Source organism: Silurus meridionalis, chromosome 14, assembly GCF_014805685.1.
Source record: "Silurus meridionalis isolate SWU-2019-XX chromosome 14, ASM1480568v1, whole genome shotgun sequence".
NCBI classification, from domain to species: Eukaryota; Metazoa; Chordata; class Actinopteri; order Siluriformes; family Siluridae; genus Silurus; species Silurus meridionalis.
Genome location: NC_060897.1, coordinates 3,307,192 through 3,329,402, shown reverse-complemented (window position 1 = coordinate 3,329,402; position 22,211 = coordinate 3,307,192). Strand labels below are relative to the sequence as shown.

At 40.7% G+C, this 22,211-nt stretch overlaps 2 protein-coding genes across 2 annotated transcripts; one reads left to right on the top strand and one right to left on the bottom strand.

The window, feature by feature from the left end:
* The first annotated feature begins 505 nt into the window (after window positions 1-505).
* On the top strand, window positions 506-15,399 carry strada (STE20 related adaptor alpha). The gene is given in 14 exon segments (XM_046865817.1): window positions 506-665; window positions 1,323-1,389; window positions 2,109-2,166; window positions 5,091-5,119; window positions 7,858-7,960; window positions 9,577-9,698; window positions 10,244-10,352; window positions 10,465-10,588; window positions 12,338-12,509; window positions 12,795-12,899; window positions 12,979-13,066; window positions 13,069-13,213; window positions 13,567-13,609; window positions 13,837-15,399. Coding segments are annotated over 13 exon segments (1,254 nt in total). The 5' UTR covers window positions 506-665; window positions 1,323-1,377; the 3' UTR covers window positions 13,981-15,399.
* Window positions 15,400-16,922: 1,523 nt separating this feature from the next.
* Window positions 16,923-21,877, bottom strand: rnf113a (ring finger protein 113A). The gene is made up of 10 exons (XM_046865416.1): window positions 21,718-21,877; window positions 21,469-21,548; window positions 20,843-20,941; window positions 20,554-20,661; window positions 20,320-20,429; window positions 19,729-19,835; window positions 19,291-19,380; window positions 18,880-18,973; window positions 17,318-17,424; window positions 16,923-17,087 (listed from the first exon to the last, which is right to left on the bottom strand). The coding sequence occupies exons 1-10, from the start codon at window positions 21,821-21,823 to the stop codon at window positions 17,020-17,022; spliced, it is 969 nt and encodes a 322-aa protein (XP_046721372.1). The 5' UTR covers window positions 21,824-21,877; the 3' UTR covers window positions 16,923-17,019.
* Between the last annotated feature and the right edge of the window lie 334 nt (window positions 21,878-22,211).

Genomic DNA, 22,211 nt, shown 5'->3' with positions numbered 1-22,211 from the left:
TTTCAAATCTCCAGGAAAATCGTAATGCACAGAAAAAAATGCACATAAAAGCAGGAAAAATTCAGGGCCATATTATGAGGTTAATATTGATGCTTCTGCTAGAGATGAAGTGCACGGGTGGTGCGGTGTAAAGAGACATGTTGAATTGTGTTTATTGGGTTTCTTCCTTTGCTAATGGTAAACTTTTTTCAAATTCCTGAGTCTGTAGCGCTCTGTTATAATGTGTTGCTCTATAATATTGATGGTTTCTATAGCCATGGTGTCTTATTGATGGTTTTAAGAGGTGGATTGATTCAGGTAGGACACCGCTGGAGGTGCAAAGAAAGAACATTAGACAGCGATACACAGAGACAATGCAGCAGAAACTGTAAATATCTATCTATCTGTCTGTCTGTCTGTCTGTCTGAAAAATAAAAGAAAAAGAGGAGATCAGTTTTATCGTTAAACGAGTCGACTCCTGAATCGGATCTTCAGCCTGGCTGTAGAGTAACACATGCGCAGTGGTGCTTGGGGCGTGACGCGCATGCGCAGTGCAGACTACTGGACGCAGCTCGGGGGGAAGTGACAGGAGGACATAAACAGACTGAATGAAACGCTTTGTGTGTAATTAACGCGGCATTAAGAGGAGGAATTCCGAGCCATCGAATACTTTCTTTACTTTAGGAGTAAGTGGAATAAAAAATAATATATACGTGTATATTAACCAGATTGTGAAACGGTTAGCGTTCATGGTGCTGCTGGAGGTTTCACTCTGCATAGCGTGTGAATTGGAATGGAATTAAATGTGATCCGGTGAAATAAATCGTATAACGAAGCGGTTTAATAAATATAAATGAAAACATTTATAAAACGCGGTTTTATTCTTGATTCTGATTGGTCAGAAGTGATGGTTCATTTTCTATAGAAAGTAGTACCGGCTGTAAACCGAATCACGGTGCTGTATTAATGCGCTCATATGACTATGTTATGCAGTAAGACATTTTCTATTCGGTTTTCACCAAGAACTGAATCTCGTTCATTGATTTGAATGAATATTTTTTCGGAGTCATTTATTTCATTTCGTTCCTTTGATCAGAAATAATATAAAATGTCACATTTACAATAAGCAGATTCCCAACACGTCTGCATACACCAACTTTGACTATAGTCCCAATAATGAAAATATGACAATGTAGCTATGGACAAATGTCTGCTGTTCCGTTCTTTTGCAATGTGACTTTCATAATTATTGTAACAATAATGTCAAGATTCCAGGCTGCAGGTGTATTCAAGGAAAAAAAAAATACAAACATTTACTGCTTTTGTGTTTAAAATTATTCCAGATGTTTCCGTCGGATCCGATTTTGACGGTGTAGAAGCTCATCTTATTTAGGATCCATGTCTTTTTTGGTGAGTGAACGCTTGATAATTTATATTGTACACTACAGACAACAGTGCAAAACCTTTTATGGTTTTTGAGAGAAACGTCTATTTAGTTTTGACGTGGTGAACTCTGTAATTTAATGCTATAAAGAGTTGACTTTGACCGAACAAATATATAAATAAAAACTTTATTTCCATTGAAAAATCCTCCCTTATCACAAAGAACAGCTTTGCATCTGGACGCTTCGTTTCTCTGAACATTCAGCTAAAATCCTGTGCTGTGCCTCCTATAAAACTCACCAAAGATGTTCTTCACTAGTTGGAGATTTCATTCTTTCTTGTGATCGAGTTCATCCCAGAGCAGTTCAGTAGGATTTAGGTGCGGTGACTGGGCAGGACGTTCCATGATAGACGTCAATCCAGACGTCTGTCTGCTCTCAAGTAACACTTGGAGTTTGGACGTATTTGTCGCTTCGGCTCATCGTCTTGTGCGGTGAAGTCGCTTCCAATGAGCCGCAGTCCAGACAGACTGTATTGTTTATAGCTGGATGAACTCTACTGTACTATACATGGGACTGATTGTACTGTTTTATTGTACTCGAAATCTTTGATAATAAAGCTGCGTCAGTCAAGCAGATTACAGAGAAACATGCTAAGTATAACATTAGACTATAATACAGTTCAGTCTATCTTGATTTCTGTGGACGTCTGTTCTAGACAAATAGCCAAACTGTTTTGTGTTTCAGCGTTGGGTGTCAGAGAAACTGAGCGTGGAGAGCCTGAGAGATTTGGACTTATTTGGCGGTGAGTACTTACCCAACTCCGACCTCCGCGCTATTGCTGTACTCATGCCATGCCCGCGTGGCCGACCCTAGACCAGGCTTTAGCGTCAATGCGCCGGCTTTACGCTGTATGATTTACAACCAGCAGCCGATTTAAACTCTTCTAAACCCCACCAGCAGGATTCCACAAAACCGAAAACTCATAACCGGAAGTTAGAAGTCTTTTCCGATTGTAAGTAGGAGCTCAGGGGTTAAGGCTCAGGGTTGATTGTTAAAAGGTCGGGGGTTCAAGCCCCACTATTGCCCACTAAGCAAGGCCCTTAACCCTTAAGGCTGTGTTCTGACCCCAGCTTCCTAGCATCGCTGAGATATGTGAATAACTGTGCTGTAATGTACATGTGACAAGTATAAAGTACCTTTTATTTAATCTAATTCAATATATCAAGACCCAGAGAACCTTCATTGCTGATTTACTTCAGCAAAACTCACAAATGCTTTTAGTGTAAAATGGAAGGGTTTTTATACTTTAGAAATCATTGGGAAAAAACTAAATAAACCTATTTGTTCCGTTGTCAGAGCTCAATACGGATCTAAGACATTGCCTATAGTTCAATTTAACTCAACTTAGTGTTTCCCCATTAGCATAACAGGCCACGCCCTCTGACTTAATATTCATGGTTTACCCAGAGCAACCTTTTAAATACTTAAACCACTGAGCTACCACTTTCCTTTATGCTATTACTAGCTTCAGTTATATGAAGTGTAAAGATCTTCGGCCAGGGTGGTTAAGGGCACAATAATCCCCAGTGCAGATGATTTATTCCAGAACCTTCCCATGAGCTCCAAAATGGATTTACGGCCACTATATGTACAGGCTTTTCTCCTATCATATAGCAGTCAGATTTGTTGCTTTGTCTAAAAAAATATCCATGCTTTGAAGTTTCAGCATTACAAGGTCATATTTTTTGAGCATGTTGCCTGGGACTTCTTGTGCCAATCTACTTGGCTACAATACCACATACCGTATCAAAGTCTACTTGCGAGTTTTTCTTTGCGAGTTTTTGCTTCATACGGCTCTCATTTTGCTGTCGTTGTGATTCGTTCCTGGCTGCTCTGCTATTTGCTTGCATGTGGCTGCTCTTCCTGTGGCGTAAACACGTATTTCATAGTTAAGTCCCCTCAGAAAAGCGTACACTGATAAGTAAAGTGGTGCTCAGTGAGTAGATCAGGTAAGATGAAATTTCCTTTTAAACATTCATCTGCAAAATTCTAAAGCAGGTGGATATGCATTGTGTATCAAGGGCAGGTAGATCTTTGTCTCTATAGCAACCATGTCAGATGAATGAAAGGATTTCTGTCACTTTTCATGTTCTTTACTATTCCGTGGTAAAGGATGCTGACACTATGAGATGAAATGATGACAAAACTCCACACTTCACTCCTATGTTATGGTCTGTAATACAGGATATTCGTTCATTACAAGGCTTTAGGCTTGGAAAGAGATAAATGGATATTGGATGGGCAAGTGTGGGCTTGACGTGCGAGTTGGCAGGTTTGATGGATGGATTGAGGGTGTGCTTGAAATGTGGGTTTAATGGGTAGGTTGCAAGATCTGGGCAAGAAAGAGGGCTTCATTGACTGAAGGGTGAGCAAGGTTAGTCTTAATGGGTAGTTTAAGGATCGCCAAGAGTGCGCTCAGTTGGTGGGTGAGTTGGTATTTGGTTTAAAGTGTGAGACAGGTGGGCTCAATCAGTGGGCAAGGGTTGAGAGGATGGGGTGGACTGGATGCAGAGGGTGAGGGTGGACATTGGTGGGCTTGATTAGGGGTTGAGGGTGGCCAAGTCAGGGCCTGTTTATGGGTTGAGGGTGGATAAGGGTGGGCTTGATTGATAGGTTGAGAGTAGATTATAGAGGGCTTGATTGTTAGGTAGAGGGTGGACAAGGGTGAGCTTGGATGGTGGATTGTGAGTGGACAAAGGTGGGCTTGGTTGGTAGGTCAAGAGTGGACAAGGGTGGGCTTGGATGGTGGCTTGAGCATTGACAAGGGTGTGCTTGGTTGGTGGTTGAGGGTGGACAAGGGTGGCTTGGTTGTTAGGGTGAGGGTGGACAAGGGTTGGCTTAATTGATAGGTTGAGGGTAGATAAGGGTATGCTTGATTGTTAGGTTGAGGAACAAAAAGGTGGGCTTGGATAGTGGATTGTGGGTGGACAAGGGTGTGCTTGATTGGTGGGCGAGGAGGGTGGACAAGGGTGGCTTGGTTGTTAGGCTGAGGGTGGACAATGGTGGGCTTAATTGGTGGGTTAACGGTAGAAAAGAGAGTGCTTGGTTGGTAGACTGAGGTTGGACAAGGGTGTGTTTGGTTGCTGGGTTGAGGGTGGACAAGGGTGGCTTGGTTGTTAGGTTGAGGGTGGACAAGGGTGGGCTTGATTGGTGGGTTGAGGGTGGGCTTGATTGGTGGGTTGAGGGTGGGCAAGGGTGGGCTTGATTTGTGGGTTGAGGGTGGACAAGTTTGGGCTTTGTTGTAGGTTAAGGGGTGGACAAGGGTAGGCTTGGTTGGTGGTTTATGGGTGGACAAGGGTGGGCATTGTTTGAGAGGATACAGAAGACTTCAGCAAAAAACGTTGCATTACTAGTCCCATGACCAGCTTCTTGGTTTGCACTTGCAGCTTTCGCTGTTTGCTCTAGGTACTCGGCAAACAATGAATTCGAGCTACCGTTAGTGTTTGAGTTTTGTCATCAGGAGTCTTCCAAAAATTAAATCGCTTACAGCTGAATTCTGTGCAGAAGGAATGTATGCATTTAAATGCAGCCCCCAGAAAGCGGTCACTAACATGATGCATGGCAGAAGCTCCATTAAGGCATAATGTCACATTACCTCCCCATTAAATCCAGGTTGTTTGTGTATCTGTGTGTCCTTTGCGTCATTCACGTGGCGCCTCTACCCAGACCAAGCTCAGGCAAGCCCACTCAGGAAAGTAAGTGCGGGATCTCTTGTTTGCTTTTGCAGCCGTTCCATCAGCCCGTGTGTGTGTTTGGGTGTGCATTGGACGTGTGAGCATGAAAGGCTAAGTGCATTTATTGTTTTTAAGTTTTAATAGACCTGGTATTGTATAAGTGTGTGTGGTTCCATCCCCTGTTCTTGAGTGCATGCACTCTCATCGTGTCGCTGTTTGGCTTCATACATTGACACACTTTATTTAGATAGATTGGCCTCATGTAAGTAAGATCATCAATTCTGGACTGGATTCAAGAAATAGTAGAATGTAGAAAGTACACATTTGCTTTGGTCTAAAACAGGACCCAGTCCAAGCAGAGATTATGGTTCAGTGCTAGCAACTAAAAGAGTAGAAGTCCAAACCCAAGGACTGCCAAAAGGGCCTTAATGCTTGAAGCATTTGTCGTTGAACCTAATTTTGTTCATTTATGGAGTGAACCTTTGAGAGGCAGTTAGATGTAGCTTTACTCCAGTCAGGAACGGTGCAACGGTCACCACAACATAACTGCTTCTTTTCCAATAACAACGTTTTATTCATTTACATTTATAGCATTTGGCAGACGCTCTTATCCATAGGGACATATATTTATCTAATTTATTCAAAGCTAAGCTGAGCAGTTCAGGTTTAAGGGCCTTGCACAAGGGCCAAGCAGTGGTAGCTTGGTGGTGTCGGGATTTGAACTCACAACCTTCTGAGCTGAAGTTTAACACCCTAACAACTAAGCTACCACCTCCCCACCTCCTCTTACACTATTGATACCATTGATTGATATGACCATCTCCATAACTGAGGCCAATGCTACAAATTATTGGTCACTTTCTAAATAATAAAAGTTTATCGCTAATGCTAATAATGATATATTAATGAATCTTTTTTTTTTTTTTACAGATGCAAATATGTTATAAATGATGCATTGCAATACAAATTTCAAACTTGTATCCACTGTTTTAAATCGATGCATCTCTTTGTTAAATTTTATGCCGATGCAACTCAGTGGATTTTATCATCTTGGACATGCGGCTCTTTAATATAGAATAATCGTAATTATCTTGCTATGGTGTAAGAGGAGAAAAATCCAAGACGTGCAATTACGTGAAAATAATCAACCAGTTGTAACAGTTGATCTTACATTGGCCCTGTGGTAGTCCTCGGACCTTTACGCACAATCCTTTGGTCACTAATACACACTCATTTGGGATTGCGATGAACTTTTAGACATCTGTTTTCGTGACTGTTGTTTCATTAAAGCTTTGATCATGTCTGCTTTGTGGGCTGTACTGGTCTCTGAGCCACACTGATTGACTCCCTGTTTTAGTGTGTTTGATATTTTAGTTGTGTGTGTTTGGTGGTGATCTCCTAATGCTTGAAGATGAAGAGGCAGTGATGGCTTCAGCATGGAAAGTGACATGGCATTTCATGTGTTTTCGATTTAACAACACATGACCGAGTTCCATTCTTTGGTTTGGCCTTGTTGTGTTGGTCACTTTCAGAAACCCAATGGTCTTGGCAAAATCTTGGAAATCTTGGCAAATTTATTTAAAAAAAAGTGAAAAAAATAAAATTCACATGTATGTAAATTTTCACAGCCTTTGCTAAATACTTTGTTGGAGCTCCTTTGGCACCAATTACATCCTTTTGAGTTTGATGCTACATGCTTGACACCTATTTTTGGGGAGTTTCTCCCATTCTTCTTTGCAGAACCTCTCAAACTCCATCAGGTTGGATGGGGAGCGTCGGCACACAGCCATTTTCAGATCTCTCCAGAGATGTTCAATCAGGTTTAAATATGGGCTCTGGCTGGGCCACTCAAGGACATACACAGAGTCAACCCATAGCCACTCTTTTTTTGTTATCTTGGCTGTGTGCTGATGGTCGTTGACCTGTCGGAAGGTGAACCATCACCTCAGAGGTCCAGAGCGCTCTGGAGCAGGGTTTCATCAAGGACGTCTCTTTACATTGCTGCATTCGTCTTTCCCTCAATCCTGATTAGTCTCCCAGTTCCTGATGTTGAAAAACGTCCCCAAAGCATGATGCGATCAATCAGTCTGCTCTAGGAAGAGTCCTGATGGTTCCAAACTTCTTCTTTTACGGATGATGGAGATCACTGTGCTCATTGAGACCTTTAGCGCTGCACAACATTTTCTGTCCCCTTCTTCAGGTCTGTTCCTTGATACAATCCTGTCTCTGGGGTCTCCAGACCATTCCTTGGATTTCATGGCTTGGTTTGTGCTCTGACATGCACTGTTAACTGTGGGACTTCATATAGACAGGTGTTTGTCTTTCCAAATCATGTCCAATCATCTGAATTTACCACAGGTGGACTCCAATCAAGCTGTAGAAACATCTCGAGGACGATCAGTGGAAACAGGGCTCCCCTAAACTCAATATTGAGTGTTGTGGCGAAGCCTGTGAATAATTATGTACATGTGATTATAAAATTTTATTTTTATTTTTTTATTTTTTTATTTTTATTTTGCAATAAATCTGCAAAGATTTTTTTGATGTAAATCTGAGTCGTTTTCAGGGCTGAACGTTATGTGACAAGGCATTGAAAATGACCTTGGACTACTGAAAACCTTCACAGAACCACACAAAATGTTTTTGTTGTTGTTGTTCAGTTGCTTGTAATTTGTAAGACAAGAATTTCTTTTAAACTATTTAAAAAGACACAAGGTGTGTGTGTTTGTGTGTCTAACAAATACCGTGTCCTGTTCCAGGCCCATGAGGACAGTCGTGAATCTCTGAGCCCCCTCCCACCCCGGGACACGATGGGAACCTTCTTACCAGACAGCAGTGCCTACGAGCTCCTCACCGTCATTGGTCAGCCGCTTCTTTCAATTATATAGCATCCATTTCCAATCAAATCTCAAGGCTCTATATCTTGAGCGATAAGGAGTTCAATCAGTAGTGTGTGTGTGTGTGTGTGTGTGTGTGTGTGTGTGTGTGTGTGTGTGTGTGTGTGTATATATGTGTATATGTGTATATATATATATATATATATATATATATATATATATATATATATATATATATATATATATATATATAGTTATTAGTGGTGTTCTACCTGAATCAATCCACCTCTATAGGCCATCATTATGACACCACAACTATAGAAACCATCAGTATTCTAGAAAACGCAGTAGAACAGATCGCTGCATCACACACAGGAATCTCATACAGCGAAAATGAATGTCGTCACTAAAGCACGAAACGCAATGAACATGAACATGTCTCCTTTCACTGGAGCCGCAGCCGCACCTCCCGCATACATCATCTGTAACAGAAGCATCGATATTCACCTCATCAAGTGACCCCGGGTTTTTTCTGCATTTTTGTGTATTTTTCCTTCATTGCGGTTTTCCTGCCGATTTGAAATGAAGGCATATTGTGCAAATTCCACAGGAAAAAAGCGCAAAAGTAGAAACGGATGAAGAAAAAGCGTAACAGCCGTTCTTTAAAAGTGCGTCTTGTAACTGAAATAATAATAATAATAATAATAATAATAATATAACATAAAAAAACTGCTTTGAATTCCAAAATATATTTGCGCTCGTACAGTTTGCTACAGTTTGATAACTCTCACTCATGCACACTCTGACCAATCAAAGGATGTTAACATGGCAACATTATCGGATGCCAGCTAAACGGCCCTGGCTTCAGCAACTCGCAATCTGATTGGTTAAAGCAACAGCTTCGTTCTTATGTATTTAATGCTACCAGGAGCCTGCAGTGCGGATTTCTGTAGACAGATTCCTTTGACCCCGGTACCACACGATGTGACGACTGAAATTTGATTGAATAGAAACAGCGTATAGATACATTCCTGGCAGCAGCACACCCAAGAGGAAAGTTATGAAATGAACAGAATAAACTATTGGGAATAATTTCATACATATTCATGGAAAAACATTTTAGCGATGTCAAGAGAAATTGGAGGCACCTGAGCTAATTTATAAGTGTTGTTCGCAAAGGGGATGAATACAGACGTACGTTAGTTTTTTATATAAATATATTTACATATATATACATTTACATAAATTTCTATAATTCTGTCTATAATTCTGTATTCATGTTGTCATTATGGGGTACTGAATGTAGATTATTGAGAGAAAGAAAATATATTGGAAGGATTGTAATATCAGGATGCACAAAAAAAAAAAAAACGTGCAGGGGGTCTGGATACTTTCCGAACCCGCTGTGTGTGTATATGAATGTATATGTGTGTGTGTGTGTATGTATATGTATATATATATATATATTATATTATAAAAAGAATCTGGATTGTTATAAGAGCAAAATATAAGAGCCAATCAGGAGTTAATATGCAAATCGAGTTTTTTAAACGAGAAGAGGTTTGGAATCTGCATATTTCTAGAATCTGTAAGAATTCTAGAAAATCACACTGTTGTTTTTGTGTGTGTGTGTGTGTGTAGGGCACGGTCTGGAGGACCTGATGACGGTGAACTTGGCTCGATACAAACCCACCGGAGAACGCGTCACTGTCCGAAGGATTAATATGGAGTCCTGCACCAATGACATGGTCAAATACCTGCAGGTCTTTAATGCCACCATTATTCCTCACACCTTTCTTCATACTTTTTATCCATTAATAGTCATGTTGCATGTTGTGGAACGTCCAGGACCTAAAATCCACTGTACGGTCAAAACTTTGTGGCCACCTGACAATAAGACTTAATTTGCTGCAACCTCCAGGTGTCTAGGAAGATGTTCCACTAGATTTTGTGGAGATTTGTGCTCATTTAGACACAAGGCTGTTAGTAAAGTCAGGTACTGATGGAGGTGAGGTGAGGAGGCCTGGGGTGCAGTCAGCGTTCACATTCATCATGTTTAAAACTCGATAGCAGGAGATACTCCACTCCAACCCATGTAAAGAATATCTTGATTGGCTCTCGTAGTTTGGGTGAATTGAACATTTCATGTGTCCTCTGTAGATGAACCACATATAGCTGAAAAGTAAGGTGTCCGAATACTTTTGTCGTTATAGCTTATAGTTATATAAGCTTTATAGTTATTATTAACAGTTGTTTTTTTTTTTTTTTTTTTTGAGACGATGAGCTTAACAGAGTTTTGTTCTGCCAGGAAGAAATCCACGTCTCGAAGTTGTTCCACCATACGAGCATCCTGCCGTACAAGAGCATCTTCATCTCGGAGAACGAGTTATGGGTAATCGCGCCGTTCATGGCCTACGGTGAGCGACGAGGGACATGCCGACATGTTGGAAATGTGGTGTGGGGTTTTTGTTACAAAGAGATGTTATAGTGTGTGTGTGTGTGTGTGTGTGTGTGGTGGTGTTTCTCCAGGTTCAGCCCGAGATCTGATCAGCACTCACTTTACACACGGTTTGAGTGAACTGACCATCGCCTACATCCTCCTCGGAGTTCTGAGGGCACTGGAGTACATTCATCACAACGGCTACGTGCACCGGTAAGGAACAGAATTGATCATACACACACACACACACACACACACACACTCACTTTAACATCTCATTCAAACCAAAAATATTCCTCTTTATAAACCGTCTTTCTCAGTCGTCTAGACTTTCAGCATGCAACTCCTTAGCTCCGCCCACGACACGCCTCCAAGAGCTCTGCTGTTTTCAGGAAAGAAGCGTAAATTCGTATCGTTCTTTTAGAAACCGAATCAAACGAAAGACACTTCAGAGATGTGAAGGATGAAGTGTTACTTTATAGGTACTCAAGATTAACATGAGATTTACGTCCCCTTTAAAGGACCCCAACAGCCTTAACGACACGAGACTGCGGTTTTTTTTTAGGCCGCAAAACGTCAATAAATAAAAATATACAATAAATATACAAAATAAATGCACGATTTAAGAAGCAAGTAAAAAATGATCTGCCAGTGCGGTGAGACAATTACACACAAAAAAAAAGAAAACGTTTCTAGGGTTTAGAAAAGAACTACATTTATTCCAAGCGGTCGATTTAGTCCTAATTAACCCTGTGAAGCCTGACATATAAAATAGGGTTGTTTTTTTTTTTAAATTGAAGCTTTTACAATGTCTTCAACCTAAATAAAAAAAATAATAAATACAAAAAATCCATTGATTATCATTTACAAATGTAATTTATTTTATATATATATATATATATATATATATATATATATATATATATATATATATATATAAATAAAATCTGGGCATTTATGCCAATTGACTGATCAAAACTATGTATTTTATAACAAAAACAAAGACTGATTATTGTATTTGGAATTTGCACTCCTACTCATCATCATTCTTCATCTTCCCATAACTGATCTAAAGTCAGGTGAAGTGCCATCAGCATGCCCATGACCATATCAACACTGTAAATACGTACAGAATTTATTTTGTGTTTTCTGAATTGGTAAATATAACCTTTAGATTATGTTAATCATTTATTTTACTGAAAAGACGAATATTAGCAAACTACAACATTAGATTGGATGTACAAAAATCACAAACATTTTATTTCCACTTTTATGGAATCATTTGGAAATGATTTTAGGATGATTTGCGTTTTAATTAGTTTAATAATTAATAAAAACGTATTTGACATTGTGGCAGGAATAATGCAGATTGCATCAAGCATCATTATTCACCTGCTGTATTATATTTAATACGCATATTTTCAACGCGATTTTACTATAACATTCTTGAACAGATATGTATTCATTATTCTTTGCTTCAAAAAAGTAAAAACATTTTTTAAATCAGTCACAACATTAAATTTCTTTTTACCACGACTTTTGTAATAATTATTTTTAATAATTTAATTAAATCGTAAAGCCTGCTGCTATTGACTGCAGAGCATAGATCACTCCACTAGGGGGCAGAAGACAAGTCTGAGATTGTATTCAACAGGTTTTTGAGGAAAGTATTGTGAATGCAGGTGGTGCAGAGGTCTCAGAAACTCCTGAATGTCAAAGTGTCGCAGTGTAATTGTCACTGAAGTGTTCATTTGCTGATATTAAAGTGACATTGAGGTGTTTTTGGGGGGAAAAAAGAGTTGGAGAGAACGGAAAAGTGTAGAATGAAGGTGGCTTTCAAGATCCTGGTTTCTAATTTGCTACCAGTGTAATGTTTATTGACTAAATGGGTGTTTGTGTGTGTGTGTGTGTGTGTGTGTGTGTGTGTGTGTGTGTGTGTGTGTGTGTGTGTGACTTATATAGGAGTGTGAAGGCGAGTCATATCCTGATCTCCGCGGATGGACAGGTGTATCTATCAGGTCTGAGGAGCATCTTCAGTCTGATTCGACACGGCCAGAGAGCACGCGTGGTGCACGACTTCCCTCAGTACAGTGTTAAAGTGCTGCCCTGGTTAAGCCCCGAGGTGCTCCAGCAGGTAGGAGTGCACACACACACACACACACACACACACAGCATTGGATACGGTCTGTCTCACATTTGTGTGTATTTTACTATATGGACTATTTTCAAAAGTATTCGGACACTTGACTTTCTTTGCTTCTTCCTCAAACTGTTACCCCAAAGTTGGAAGCACACAATTGTATAAAATGATTTTGGACGAGGTCGCATCAAGTGTGTGTGTGTGTGTGTGTGTGTGTGTGTGTGTGTGTGTGTGTGTGTGTGTGTGTGTGTGTGTGTGTGTGTGTGTGTGTGTTGCCAGGATCTTCAGGGATATGACTTTCGCTCAGACATCTACAGTCTGGGAATTACGGCTTGTGAGCTGGCCAATGGTCATGTGCCATTTAAAGATATGCCCGCTACACAGGTAGAGACACACACACACACACACAGACAGGGGTTTGATGTACTTCGGTCTGACTCATGACCACTGTTATTTTTCTTAGATGCTGTTGGAGAAGCTAAACGGTATAGTCCCGTGTCTGTGGGACAGCACCACCATTCCGGCCGAGGAGCTCGGGATGAAGTCTTCGCGTTCGGGGCCGACTCTGGGATCTGCGAGGGCCCCGGCGCCGGAGGGTCGCGCCACACTAACGGAGAGCCGAACCCTTACAGCAGGACGTTCAGCACACACTTCCACAACTTTGTGGAGCTGTGCCTGCAGAGGGACCCTAAGAACAGGTGAAGGTCACGGCTTTGGGGGCGGAGTCAGAGTTACATTTTTTACATTTTTAAGTGTAGGAAAGATCAGGAAATCTAGAGGTGTTTTCACCAGAGGAGCTGATTTTACTCACAGTGATAACCATAAACTAATCATTTATTTTTAAAAGGGTATGTATTCAACTCACAGTCTCATCAGACCATTTGTGTGTGTGTGTGTGTGTGTGTGTGTCAACAGTCCTGACCAGTTGAGCATAAACAGCATTAAATTCTTCAGCAATGTGAGCTGAGCTGCTCTGACCGTCTAGACGCACTCAAATTCTCTAATATGAAATGTAGATCATGTGACTTTCTTTTTTTCTCTACTCACACAGACCGTATGCTAGCGCTCTGATTGGTCACTCCTTCTTTAAGCAGGTGAGAAACCAACTGTGTGTGTGTGTGGGTGTGTGTGTGTGGGTGTGTGTGTGTGTGTGTGTGTGTGTGGGTGTGTGTGTGGGTGTGTGTGTGGGTGTGTGTGTGTGTGTGTGTGTGTGTAAAGTTCTAGAAATATATCACACCTGTATATTCGGTCCTTCACCACTAAAGGGGGGGTGCTTCATCCCACAATCAATTGGATGTTATATTTTGGTTCCTTTTTTCAGATAAAGCGGCGTCCGTGCGAGGCCCTGCCCGAGTTGCTGCGTCCCGTCTCGCCCCTGGGTAGCTTTGAGTGCGTGCGGCCTCAGGATCAACCCTCGGTGCTCACCGGCCTCAGCCAGCTGGACATAGACGACTGGGACTTTTGACAAGAACTGAACGTACGAGGAGATCAGTGGAGGAAGTAGCAGCGTGTGCATGTGATCGGGGCTGATGATAAACCGTACAATATCAATATGGCGATAAATTGAAAGAGAAATTCCTCTTTTCATCTTCACCCCTCCGTGACTCGATGTCTCGATGTTCAAAATCAATATCGGCTCTTCAAGTACGGCGATCCACTGTAGGGAGCAAAAGTATTTGGACACCCAGCCATAAAGTCTTAAAGCCATAAAGTCCCCCAACATCCCATTACACATTTAGCTTCTGCTCTTCTTGGAAGATGTTCCTCTACATTCTGTAGTGTGCTACAAGGGTGTCGGTAAAGTCAGGTGCTGAAGAAGGTGACGTGAGGGGGCCCTCAGGGTGCATAAAAAGAAAATCATGAGCGTTCAGTAGGGTTTCAGAGCACTATAGAAGGATATCTTCTATTCCAACCCCTGTATCTTCATGAATGAGTTTTGGGTTTTATTATTGCACCTGAGGGAAAATTTTCATGCTGTTATCTAAAGATGTCCTACACAGTGGTGAGCCTCCAGCTTTGTGGTAGCAGTTTGGAAGATGTTGAAGAAACACGTGGTTGGAAAAGGCAGGTGTCCCAACACTTTTGACCACATAGCGTATATTGTTTATGGTATCGTCCAGCCCGTTCGTTTATGAGGGTTAAAGAAGATCCGGTTCTATGCTATATATATTTTCTTATTGGCGTGTGAGCGTACAGGTGTGTGTATACAGGTGTGTATAGTTTTCAGAAACGGGTTGAAGGAGGACTGTTTTACTTTCTCTCTCACAGAGAGGTGCAACGCCAGCAGCCGCCGCAGCTTCGTCCGAACCATGACGCAAACACGCAAGGTGCATGAGTCTGAAACGCGCACACACACACACACACAGCAGGTGCTTAGTTTTGCGCTCTCGTGCGTTACTGAGCATCGTTACACGTTTTGTAGCATAATAATTATCCCGGAACCGAGACGCTCTGAATGTGTAACCGTTTCCTTGCCGCATGCTTGAGCTCCCAGACGGACGTCGTGAAGCTGCACGGCTCATTGTGCCAATACGTTTAACTCAGAATGTACATTTAACAATTTTTTCTGAATTTGTTCCGTTCATCCTTTTTCTTTTTTACTCAAACTACCAGCAGAACGTTCGCTTATATACAGGTGAATGTTGAGGAGAAATCCAGAAACATCAGCAGGTCTACACTGATCCCTCAGTGTCCACGCAGGACCTTTTCACATCTTCCTTCATTCAGTCATCGCTCTCATTTCAGTGTGTTTGGTGTTTTTTTTTTTTTCCCCCACCCCAGTTTTATTTCTGCTGAAAATAATTGTTGGAATGTCCAGCTGTGCAAAAAAAAGTTGTTGTTTTCCAGATGTGTAATAGAATGAAAAAATAAAATAAAGACTAAACACCAGTTTCTGCTCATTTCATTTTGGAAAAAATAAAACACTGAGGCGTGGTGATGTGGGAATCAACCACAGGCTCGAACGGGTGTATCGGGGGTTAGGGAAAGTGTGTGTGTGTATTTATGTATATATCGAATGCAAGCCTTTAAGTGCGGAACATGGTTACAATCTGAGTTCCCTCAGGAACATATTAAGAGACGGAGCGCAAGTTAGTTTAGTCTCTGCCTCGCACTTTTTTAAAAAATTATTAAACTTTATAACACAGCAATGGCAGGGGTATAAAACAAACTGAATTACTACGAAATAGGGTTTGTTTATGCACGTCAGCGTTTTATGTCCATCTTTTATTTCTCTTGAAAGTAGAAAATCCTGACAATTCCACATATTGAGGTAGTGAATGAATGGAGGGAATGAAGAAATGTTACAGAATGCTGAAATAAGGGGGTCTAACATATGTAAACTTTTTAATAAAATGTTTCCATTTTAATTCATTTTTGGCAATTGAATTAAATAATTGAATCAATATAACAAAAAGTACTGCATTAATCTTATTTTTTATAAAATATTATTTTATATATTTAACCGAGCAGGCATTTTATTAAATTTATTTATCGCTCTGTTTACAGTAAAGTAAAGTTTACACACAGTCACCTTCAAAAGAGTCTCCTCACACAGCAAAACAGTGCCCCCAGCGTTCCTGCCGCTTCTGGAACGTGGTCCTGGGAGTGTTATTTTCGAAGCGTTTCAAGCTTCTTTGAGCTCATTTTTATCTTTGGGAAGAGGGTGAAGTCTGCAGGAGCTAAATCTGGCGAGTGGAGTGCGTGCGGATGCAAGATTGTGTGGTTTCGGGTGAGAAACTCAGGTGTGAGGAGTTCAGTGACCGGATGCGCACATGGTCAGAACAGCACCTGTTGCACAGCTCGGTGCTTCTTGTGACTGTGCAATATCAGGTCCATAAGTATTCAGACTCTTTACTGAAGCCTCTGGTAACAAAGCTTACAGTCCGTTAGGGTTTGATGCAACAAGCTTTCGTATGTGTATTGGGGCATTTTCTACCATTCTTCAGGGCAAATCCACTCAAACAGCGTCAGGTTGGTTAAGAAGCCTCAGTGGAGACACTTTCAGGTTTTTCCAGAGACACCAACAGGGCCCACTTCAGTGCTCTCACAGGGGAACTCCAGGACATTGTCTTGGCTGTGTACTTACAGTTGTTGCCATGTTGGAGGGTGAGGCCCAGAGGTCCTGAGCGATATGACAGAGGTTTTTATTGAGGATATCTCTGTACACCAGTTGCCAAGTATCTGATACAGATAAACATCTTCACAGCATGACACTACCACCGCCATGCTTCACTTACATGATAGTTTTGAGCAGGTGAAATAACATGTAAGGTGAGTACATGAAGCACGAGGGTTAAAAGTGAGGACGTTTTCAGCAGCTGTACTACTGAGAACATTTCAGCTGGTCTTCAATAGGTGGATTAGTAGCAGTAATTTATTAATTTCTTTATGAAAACAAACGAGTGATTTAAAAAAAAAAATGTATTTATTTTTGACCATTAATTTACAAAACAGAGAGCCATATAAGGAGAAGAGTAAGAGGGGAACGGAGGCAATGGGAAAGCTAGTCTTCCTCGTCTGAAGGCGGCTGGTCTGCAGCAGCCTGTTGTTTCTGCATCTTCGCCATCAACTCTTGAGAAAGGAAAAAGAAATCGTTTAAAATTTATGACGAGCTGAATTTATTATTTTTACATACATACACTGTGTGGTTCAAAAAGTAATAGGACACCCGTTTTTTTTTTTGCATCAAACGGTTCCTCTTACTACCACACTTGTGGCTGAAGTCAAGTGGAACATCTTGAGTTTCTACACATACACACATCAGGGAACCTCAGAGCGAGCCTGAACCCCTGGTCTGTTACCTTTGGCTGGGTTGAAGACTCCGTTGGTTTGTTGGTTGCACACGTAGCAGCGTTTGGACTTGCGGTAGTGCTGTAGCGCGCAGGCCTCGCAGAAATAATGTCTACACCTGATCAACGCAAAGAATGTGTCCAGGTCATGAATGCAGCTTTACAACATTACTATAGTGCATTATAACATTACTGTATGTATTTATCAGGGGTTTACGGTATACATATTTGTACTGAGATGTTTTGGTACAGGGCTGTCAGAATACCAAATGTTTGTTTAGTCTCTTCCTCTTCCAAGTTTAGACTTGAGCACAGTGTCTCTGTTGTTTTTTATTATTAGTTATTATTAAACTTTAAATTAGGACTTAAGCGATTCCTGGAGTAGCACCCATACAAAAATGCATCAAGGGAAATTATTATAGAAAATGGACTTTGTTTAGTCCATTTAACTACACATGGAGCACTGTGTGTTTCCGTGGGGAGCGCTTTTACTGACGCACCACCCGCTAAACTCTGCGCTTCTGGAAAGCTAAACACCACGGAAGCCCAAATCTGACACATATAAAAAAAATTTTTTAAAAAGTCGCAACCAGGTTCATTCCCCTTGACATGATAGAATAATTGATGCGATCGTGCAAATGATTTATTTTTTTTTCCTTCTTCTTTTTCTTTTGCGTGGACGCCCCGTGCCGCCCCACAGCAAGATGCCCATGTCTCCTCTGCCTAAATCCGCCACTGCCAAGTACCAATCAAAACAAGTTTAAAACAGAGCGTCGACTCTGATTGGTGGATTGATGACCAGTTAAGTTTTTATCCTCATAAATAAAAAGGAACAACTGATTTCGCTAAATGTAGTCGAGTAAAAATTTTAATATTTGACTTTTGAATGTAGTGAAGTACATTTGTGTCTAACAAATGTAAACTACTTTCTACTTTTTCCCTTTATTTAATTTTATTGACTTTGGTTATTGAATCAATTTAACCAATTTAATTGATCACTAAATTGAATCATTTTAATAAAAAAGGGTATTACATTGGATTTATTTATTCGATTTTATTTGTATTTATTAAAAAAAATATATATAAACTATTATAAAATATTAATTGATGATCCGAAATGTTAATAATAATAATAAAAAACTGTGTTAATAAAAATTATAAGCAATTTTGTTTTGCATTTCACCAATATTTAAATTAGTTCAATGATCTGAAACATTAAAGTGAGTCAAACATGCGAGAAAAAAAAAGAAATCAGGAAGGGGGCAAACACTTTCACACTACTGTATGTTCTCAAGCAACAATACTATAGAAATTAACCTTGGATATATTCCAAGGTTATCAATGCTGTCCAATGCTAATCCTGTCCATCGTCATCACTCCCAACAAAAACCTCAACATCTTCAGCTCTGCTACCTTCAGCTCCACCTCCTGTCTTTTACTCAATGCCACTGTATTGTGGCTCTTATGGCAAAATGCACAATAAATAAATATCATCATATCTCTACATTTTCCTCAGAAGGTACTTGTGGACTCCACGTGCTGTTAGCGGTTTAAACTCTGTGTTTGAGACTCACTTGGTTATAATCGGGTTCTTGAATGAATCCCTGCAGATGAAGCACTTGAAAGGCAGATCCTCCTCGTCGCTGCTCACCTCGTAGTTTTCCTCGTCTGTGAAGGACACACAGGACAGGTGTGTTTAACCTACAGCCGCATCTCAAATCCTCCTGAAGTTTTTTCCCCAATAAATAAAAGTGATTTGCTTTTGTTGTCTATAGATATTTTATATTTCTTGTTTAACACAAAACTCATTTTTAACACAGTGAGGTTAAAGGTGTTACTTCCAGAAAGACATACTTGCATTTCAGCCTGCGTCTGCTGTGTGTGTGTGTGTGTGTGTGTGTGTGTGTGTGTGTGTGTGTGTGTGTGTGTAGTTGTATGGTGTGTGTGATCATATGAACAGCACTACATGTCCTGTTTGAGCTCACCGTTAGCACCGTATCGTCCTTCCTCCAGCTCCCTCTCGATTTGCCAGCCGTGTTTGTAGTCAGAGCGGTCGTGCAGGAACTTACAGCTGTCTGGGAGAACAAAGACCAGATTTTCTAATCATCTGAACCAGTTGATTACAAACACAGTCTCCATACACAAATACACCCAGATAGACAGACTGACACAGACAGACAGACCGTACAACCGGCAGACACAGACAGACAGACTGTACAACCGGCAGACACAGACAGACAGACAGACAGACAGACAGACCAGCCAACAGACGATCTGCCGATCTGCCGATCAACCAGCAGACACAAACAGACTGGCTGGCAGACAGACCAACCAACACAAACACACAAAAACACAGACCAACCAACCAAACACACACACACACACACACACACACACACACACACACAGACACAAACACACACCTCCAAATCCACAGAATCCTGTCTCTTTGTAATCTTTGCAGATGTCGGGTTGATAATCCCACCGCACCGTCGCTCTCAAGTGCTCAGGAGCTCGGATCGGCCCTTTCCTATCAAACACGACAGATCACACAGCTGTATAAAAAGAAAGAAAAGTAAAGGAGTGAAAAGGAAAAAAAAGAACAGAAGATAAAGAAAAGAAATGAAAGGGAAAAAAATTGAAATTAAAAGAAAAGAAAAATAAATGAAATAAAAAGATAAGGAAGAAAAAAAAAAAATTTAAAAAGAAAATAAGAAAAGAAATGAGAAATAAAAAGAATAGAAATAAAAAGATAAAAGTAAAGAAAGGAAGAATTAGAAAAGAAAAGAAAAGAAATGAAAAGAACAAAAGAAGAATAGAAATGAAAAGATAAAAAGGAGAAAAGAAATTAGAAAAGAAAGAGGGAGAAAAGAAAGAAAAGAAATGAAAAGAAAAAGAATAGAAATTAGAGGATAAAAAAAAAGAAAAGAGAAGAAAAAAGGAAGAAGCAGAAAGCGGCGAATATGACGAAAGGTGGTCTCTGAGGGTGTGACCGTGTCTCTGTGTCCTCCTACCTGACCATGCCAGATGAAGCGTTCCCCATGGTGGTGTCCTTTGGCTTGACGTACTTTTGGTAGTTGTTGATGCCGCGATAGATTTTATCGTCCTCTTTACCGCGCAGCTCCTACAACCGGGGGAGAAATACGATCACGCGTCACGTGGTGTTGGTGAAAACACGTGAAGCCCAGATGCCGTGAGAGATCTTCTGGAACAAATCTGATTTTTCTGAAAAAAGAAAAAAATCTCACCTCCTGAATTTTCAGGCTGCGTTCGAAGATGGCCTGGGCGTCTTTATCTCTCTCGGTGTCGAGCTCGTACACGGCCGTGGCTCCCATGTCGTCCGGTCCCTCTGGTTTCTATCTCACACAACAAACACAGCAACATGCAGGGATTTTATTCAGACATCGAATCATCCTGTTTCCTCTGTTTGTTTTATTGATGCATCACTTTTTACTGCTACACTTAATGAATCTACTGATACGCAGTGAAAACTTTCAGAGATTGGATATTAATAATAAAGACGGTGTGATTTCTTACCGCTGAGCGAGTGGATTTATAAGCCACCGTGACCTTCTTTGCTTCTTTCTCTTCCTCACTGTCACTAGAAGAAACCACTTCTTTCTCCACCTTCTTGCTCTGCAATACAGTTGAATGAAGTGAATGGGATACAAGGAAACGATCAAAGGTGCAGTAATTGAGATCTTATTTTATTTATTTAATATATTTTTATTTTGTCAGTGATTATTATCTAATCGAATGATCTACACCCATGTTCACAAAGCTTTTTGTCACTACAGAGGGGGTGACGGCACAGAAAAAAGTCGGAATTGCGAGAAGAAAAAAGTCGGAATTAAGTAATATGTTTTTTTTAATATGGCGGAAAAAAACTGCCAAAGTGTTTAACTGTCCAGAGCGAGTTTAGCTGGTGGTGCGTCACTAATAATGGTTCGTGGGGAAACACAGGGCTCAGTGTGTAGTTAAATAGACTGAACCAAGCCCATTTTATATAAACTTCGTTTAGTTTATTTTAATAATTTGCCTCGATGCCCTACATATATTATCATCGTGCTGTAGGTAATCCTGAGATCGTGGTGAACAAAGAAGGAGTTTAGAAAATCGCTGTTGGCATTTTTAATGTATTATTAGTGGTAAATCGGACTGACCCGCTGGATCATGGGGTTGTGAGAGGCCGCTTTCTTTTCTCTCTTCACCACGGCGTTTTTCTCCTCATCGCTGCTCCTGTCTGAATAAACACACACGCATTTATTATCATTATTATTATTATGCTCTAAGGGCTCCGTGGTTTCTACACAGTTAGCATAACTGACTAGCCATCGAGTTGACAGTTATAATAAACCTCAATTACACAATTTATTTATTCATTTTTCGGGAAATAAAGTGTGATTTTTAACCCTTGTCGCTGTCACTGGCTTTTCTTTTCCGCGCCGAGAATTTCTTGTTTGACTTCTTAAACAGAAACGTGCAGGTCGCTGGTTTGTTTTCCTCGGAATCCGCCATCTTTAATTCCGCTGACAAAAAACAAGCCGGAGATAAGAGCGCCAGCGATAGAGCTGATTGAGTTAGAGCGCCCCCTGGAGGACTGGAGCAGGATTTTACTCAGCGTTCAATAAGTAAAATGAAAACTAGATAGATAGATAGATAGATAGATAGATAGATAGATAGATAGATAGATAGATAGATAGATAGGTTTTATATTTGTCACATGTACATTACATTACATGGTATAAGGTTTGGCTCGGAGCACAGGGTCAGCCATGAAGGGCCTTGCTGAGGGGCCCCAAGTGTGTCAGCTTGGCGATACTGAAATGGGTTCTTCCTCGTACCGTGTAATGGATTCTTTCCTTCATCACTGTCACCACTGGTTTGCTCATTACGGTTAAACTTC

Coding starts and splice junctions, on each gene's coding strand:
- rnf113a (XM_046865416.1), bottom strand. CDS start 21,823: ATGGCGGATTCCGAGGAAAACAAACCAGCGACCTGCACGTTTCTGTTT. Junction 20,662..20,842: donor ATAAATCCACTCGCTCAGCG/GTAAGAAATCAC, acceptor TGTGTGAGATAG/AAACCAGAGGGACCGGACGA. Junction 19,381..19,728: donor AGGATTCTGTGGATTTGGAG/GTGTGTGTTTGT, acceptor TTGTTCTCCCAG/ACAGCTGTAAGTTCCTGCAC.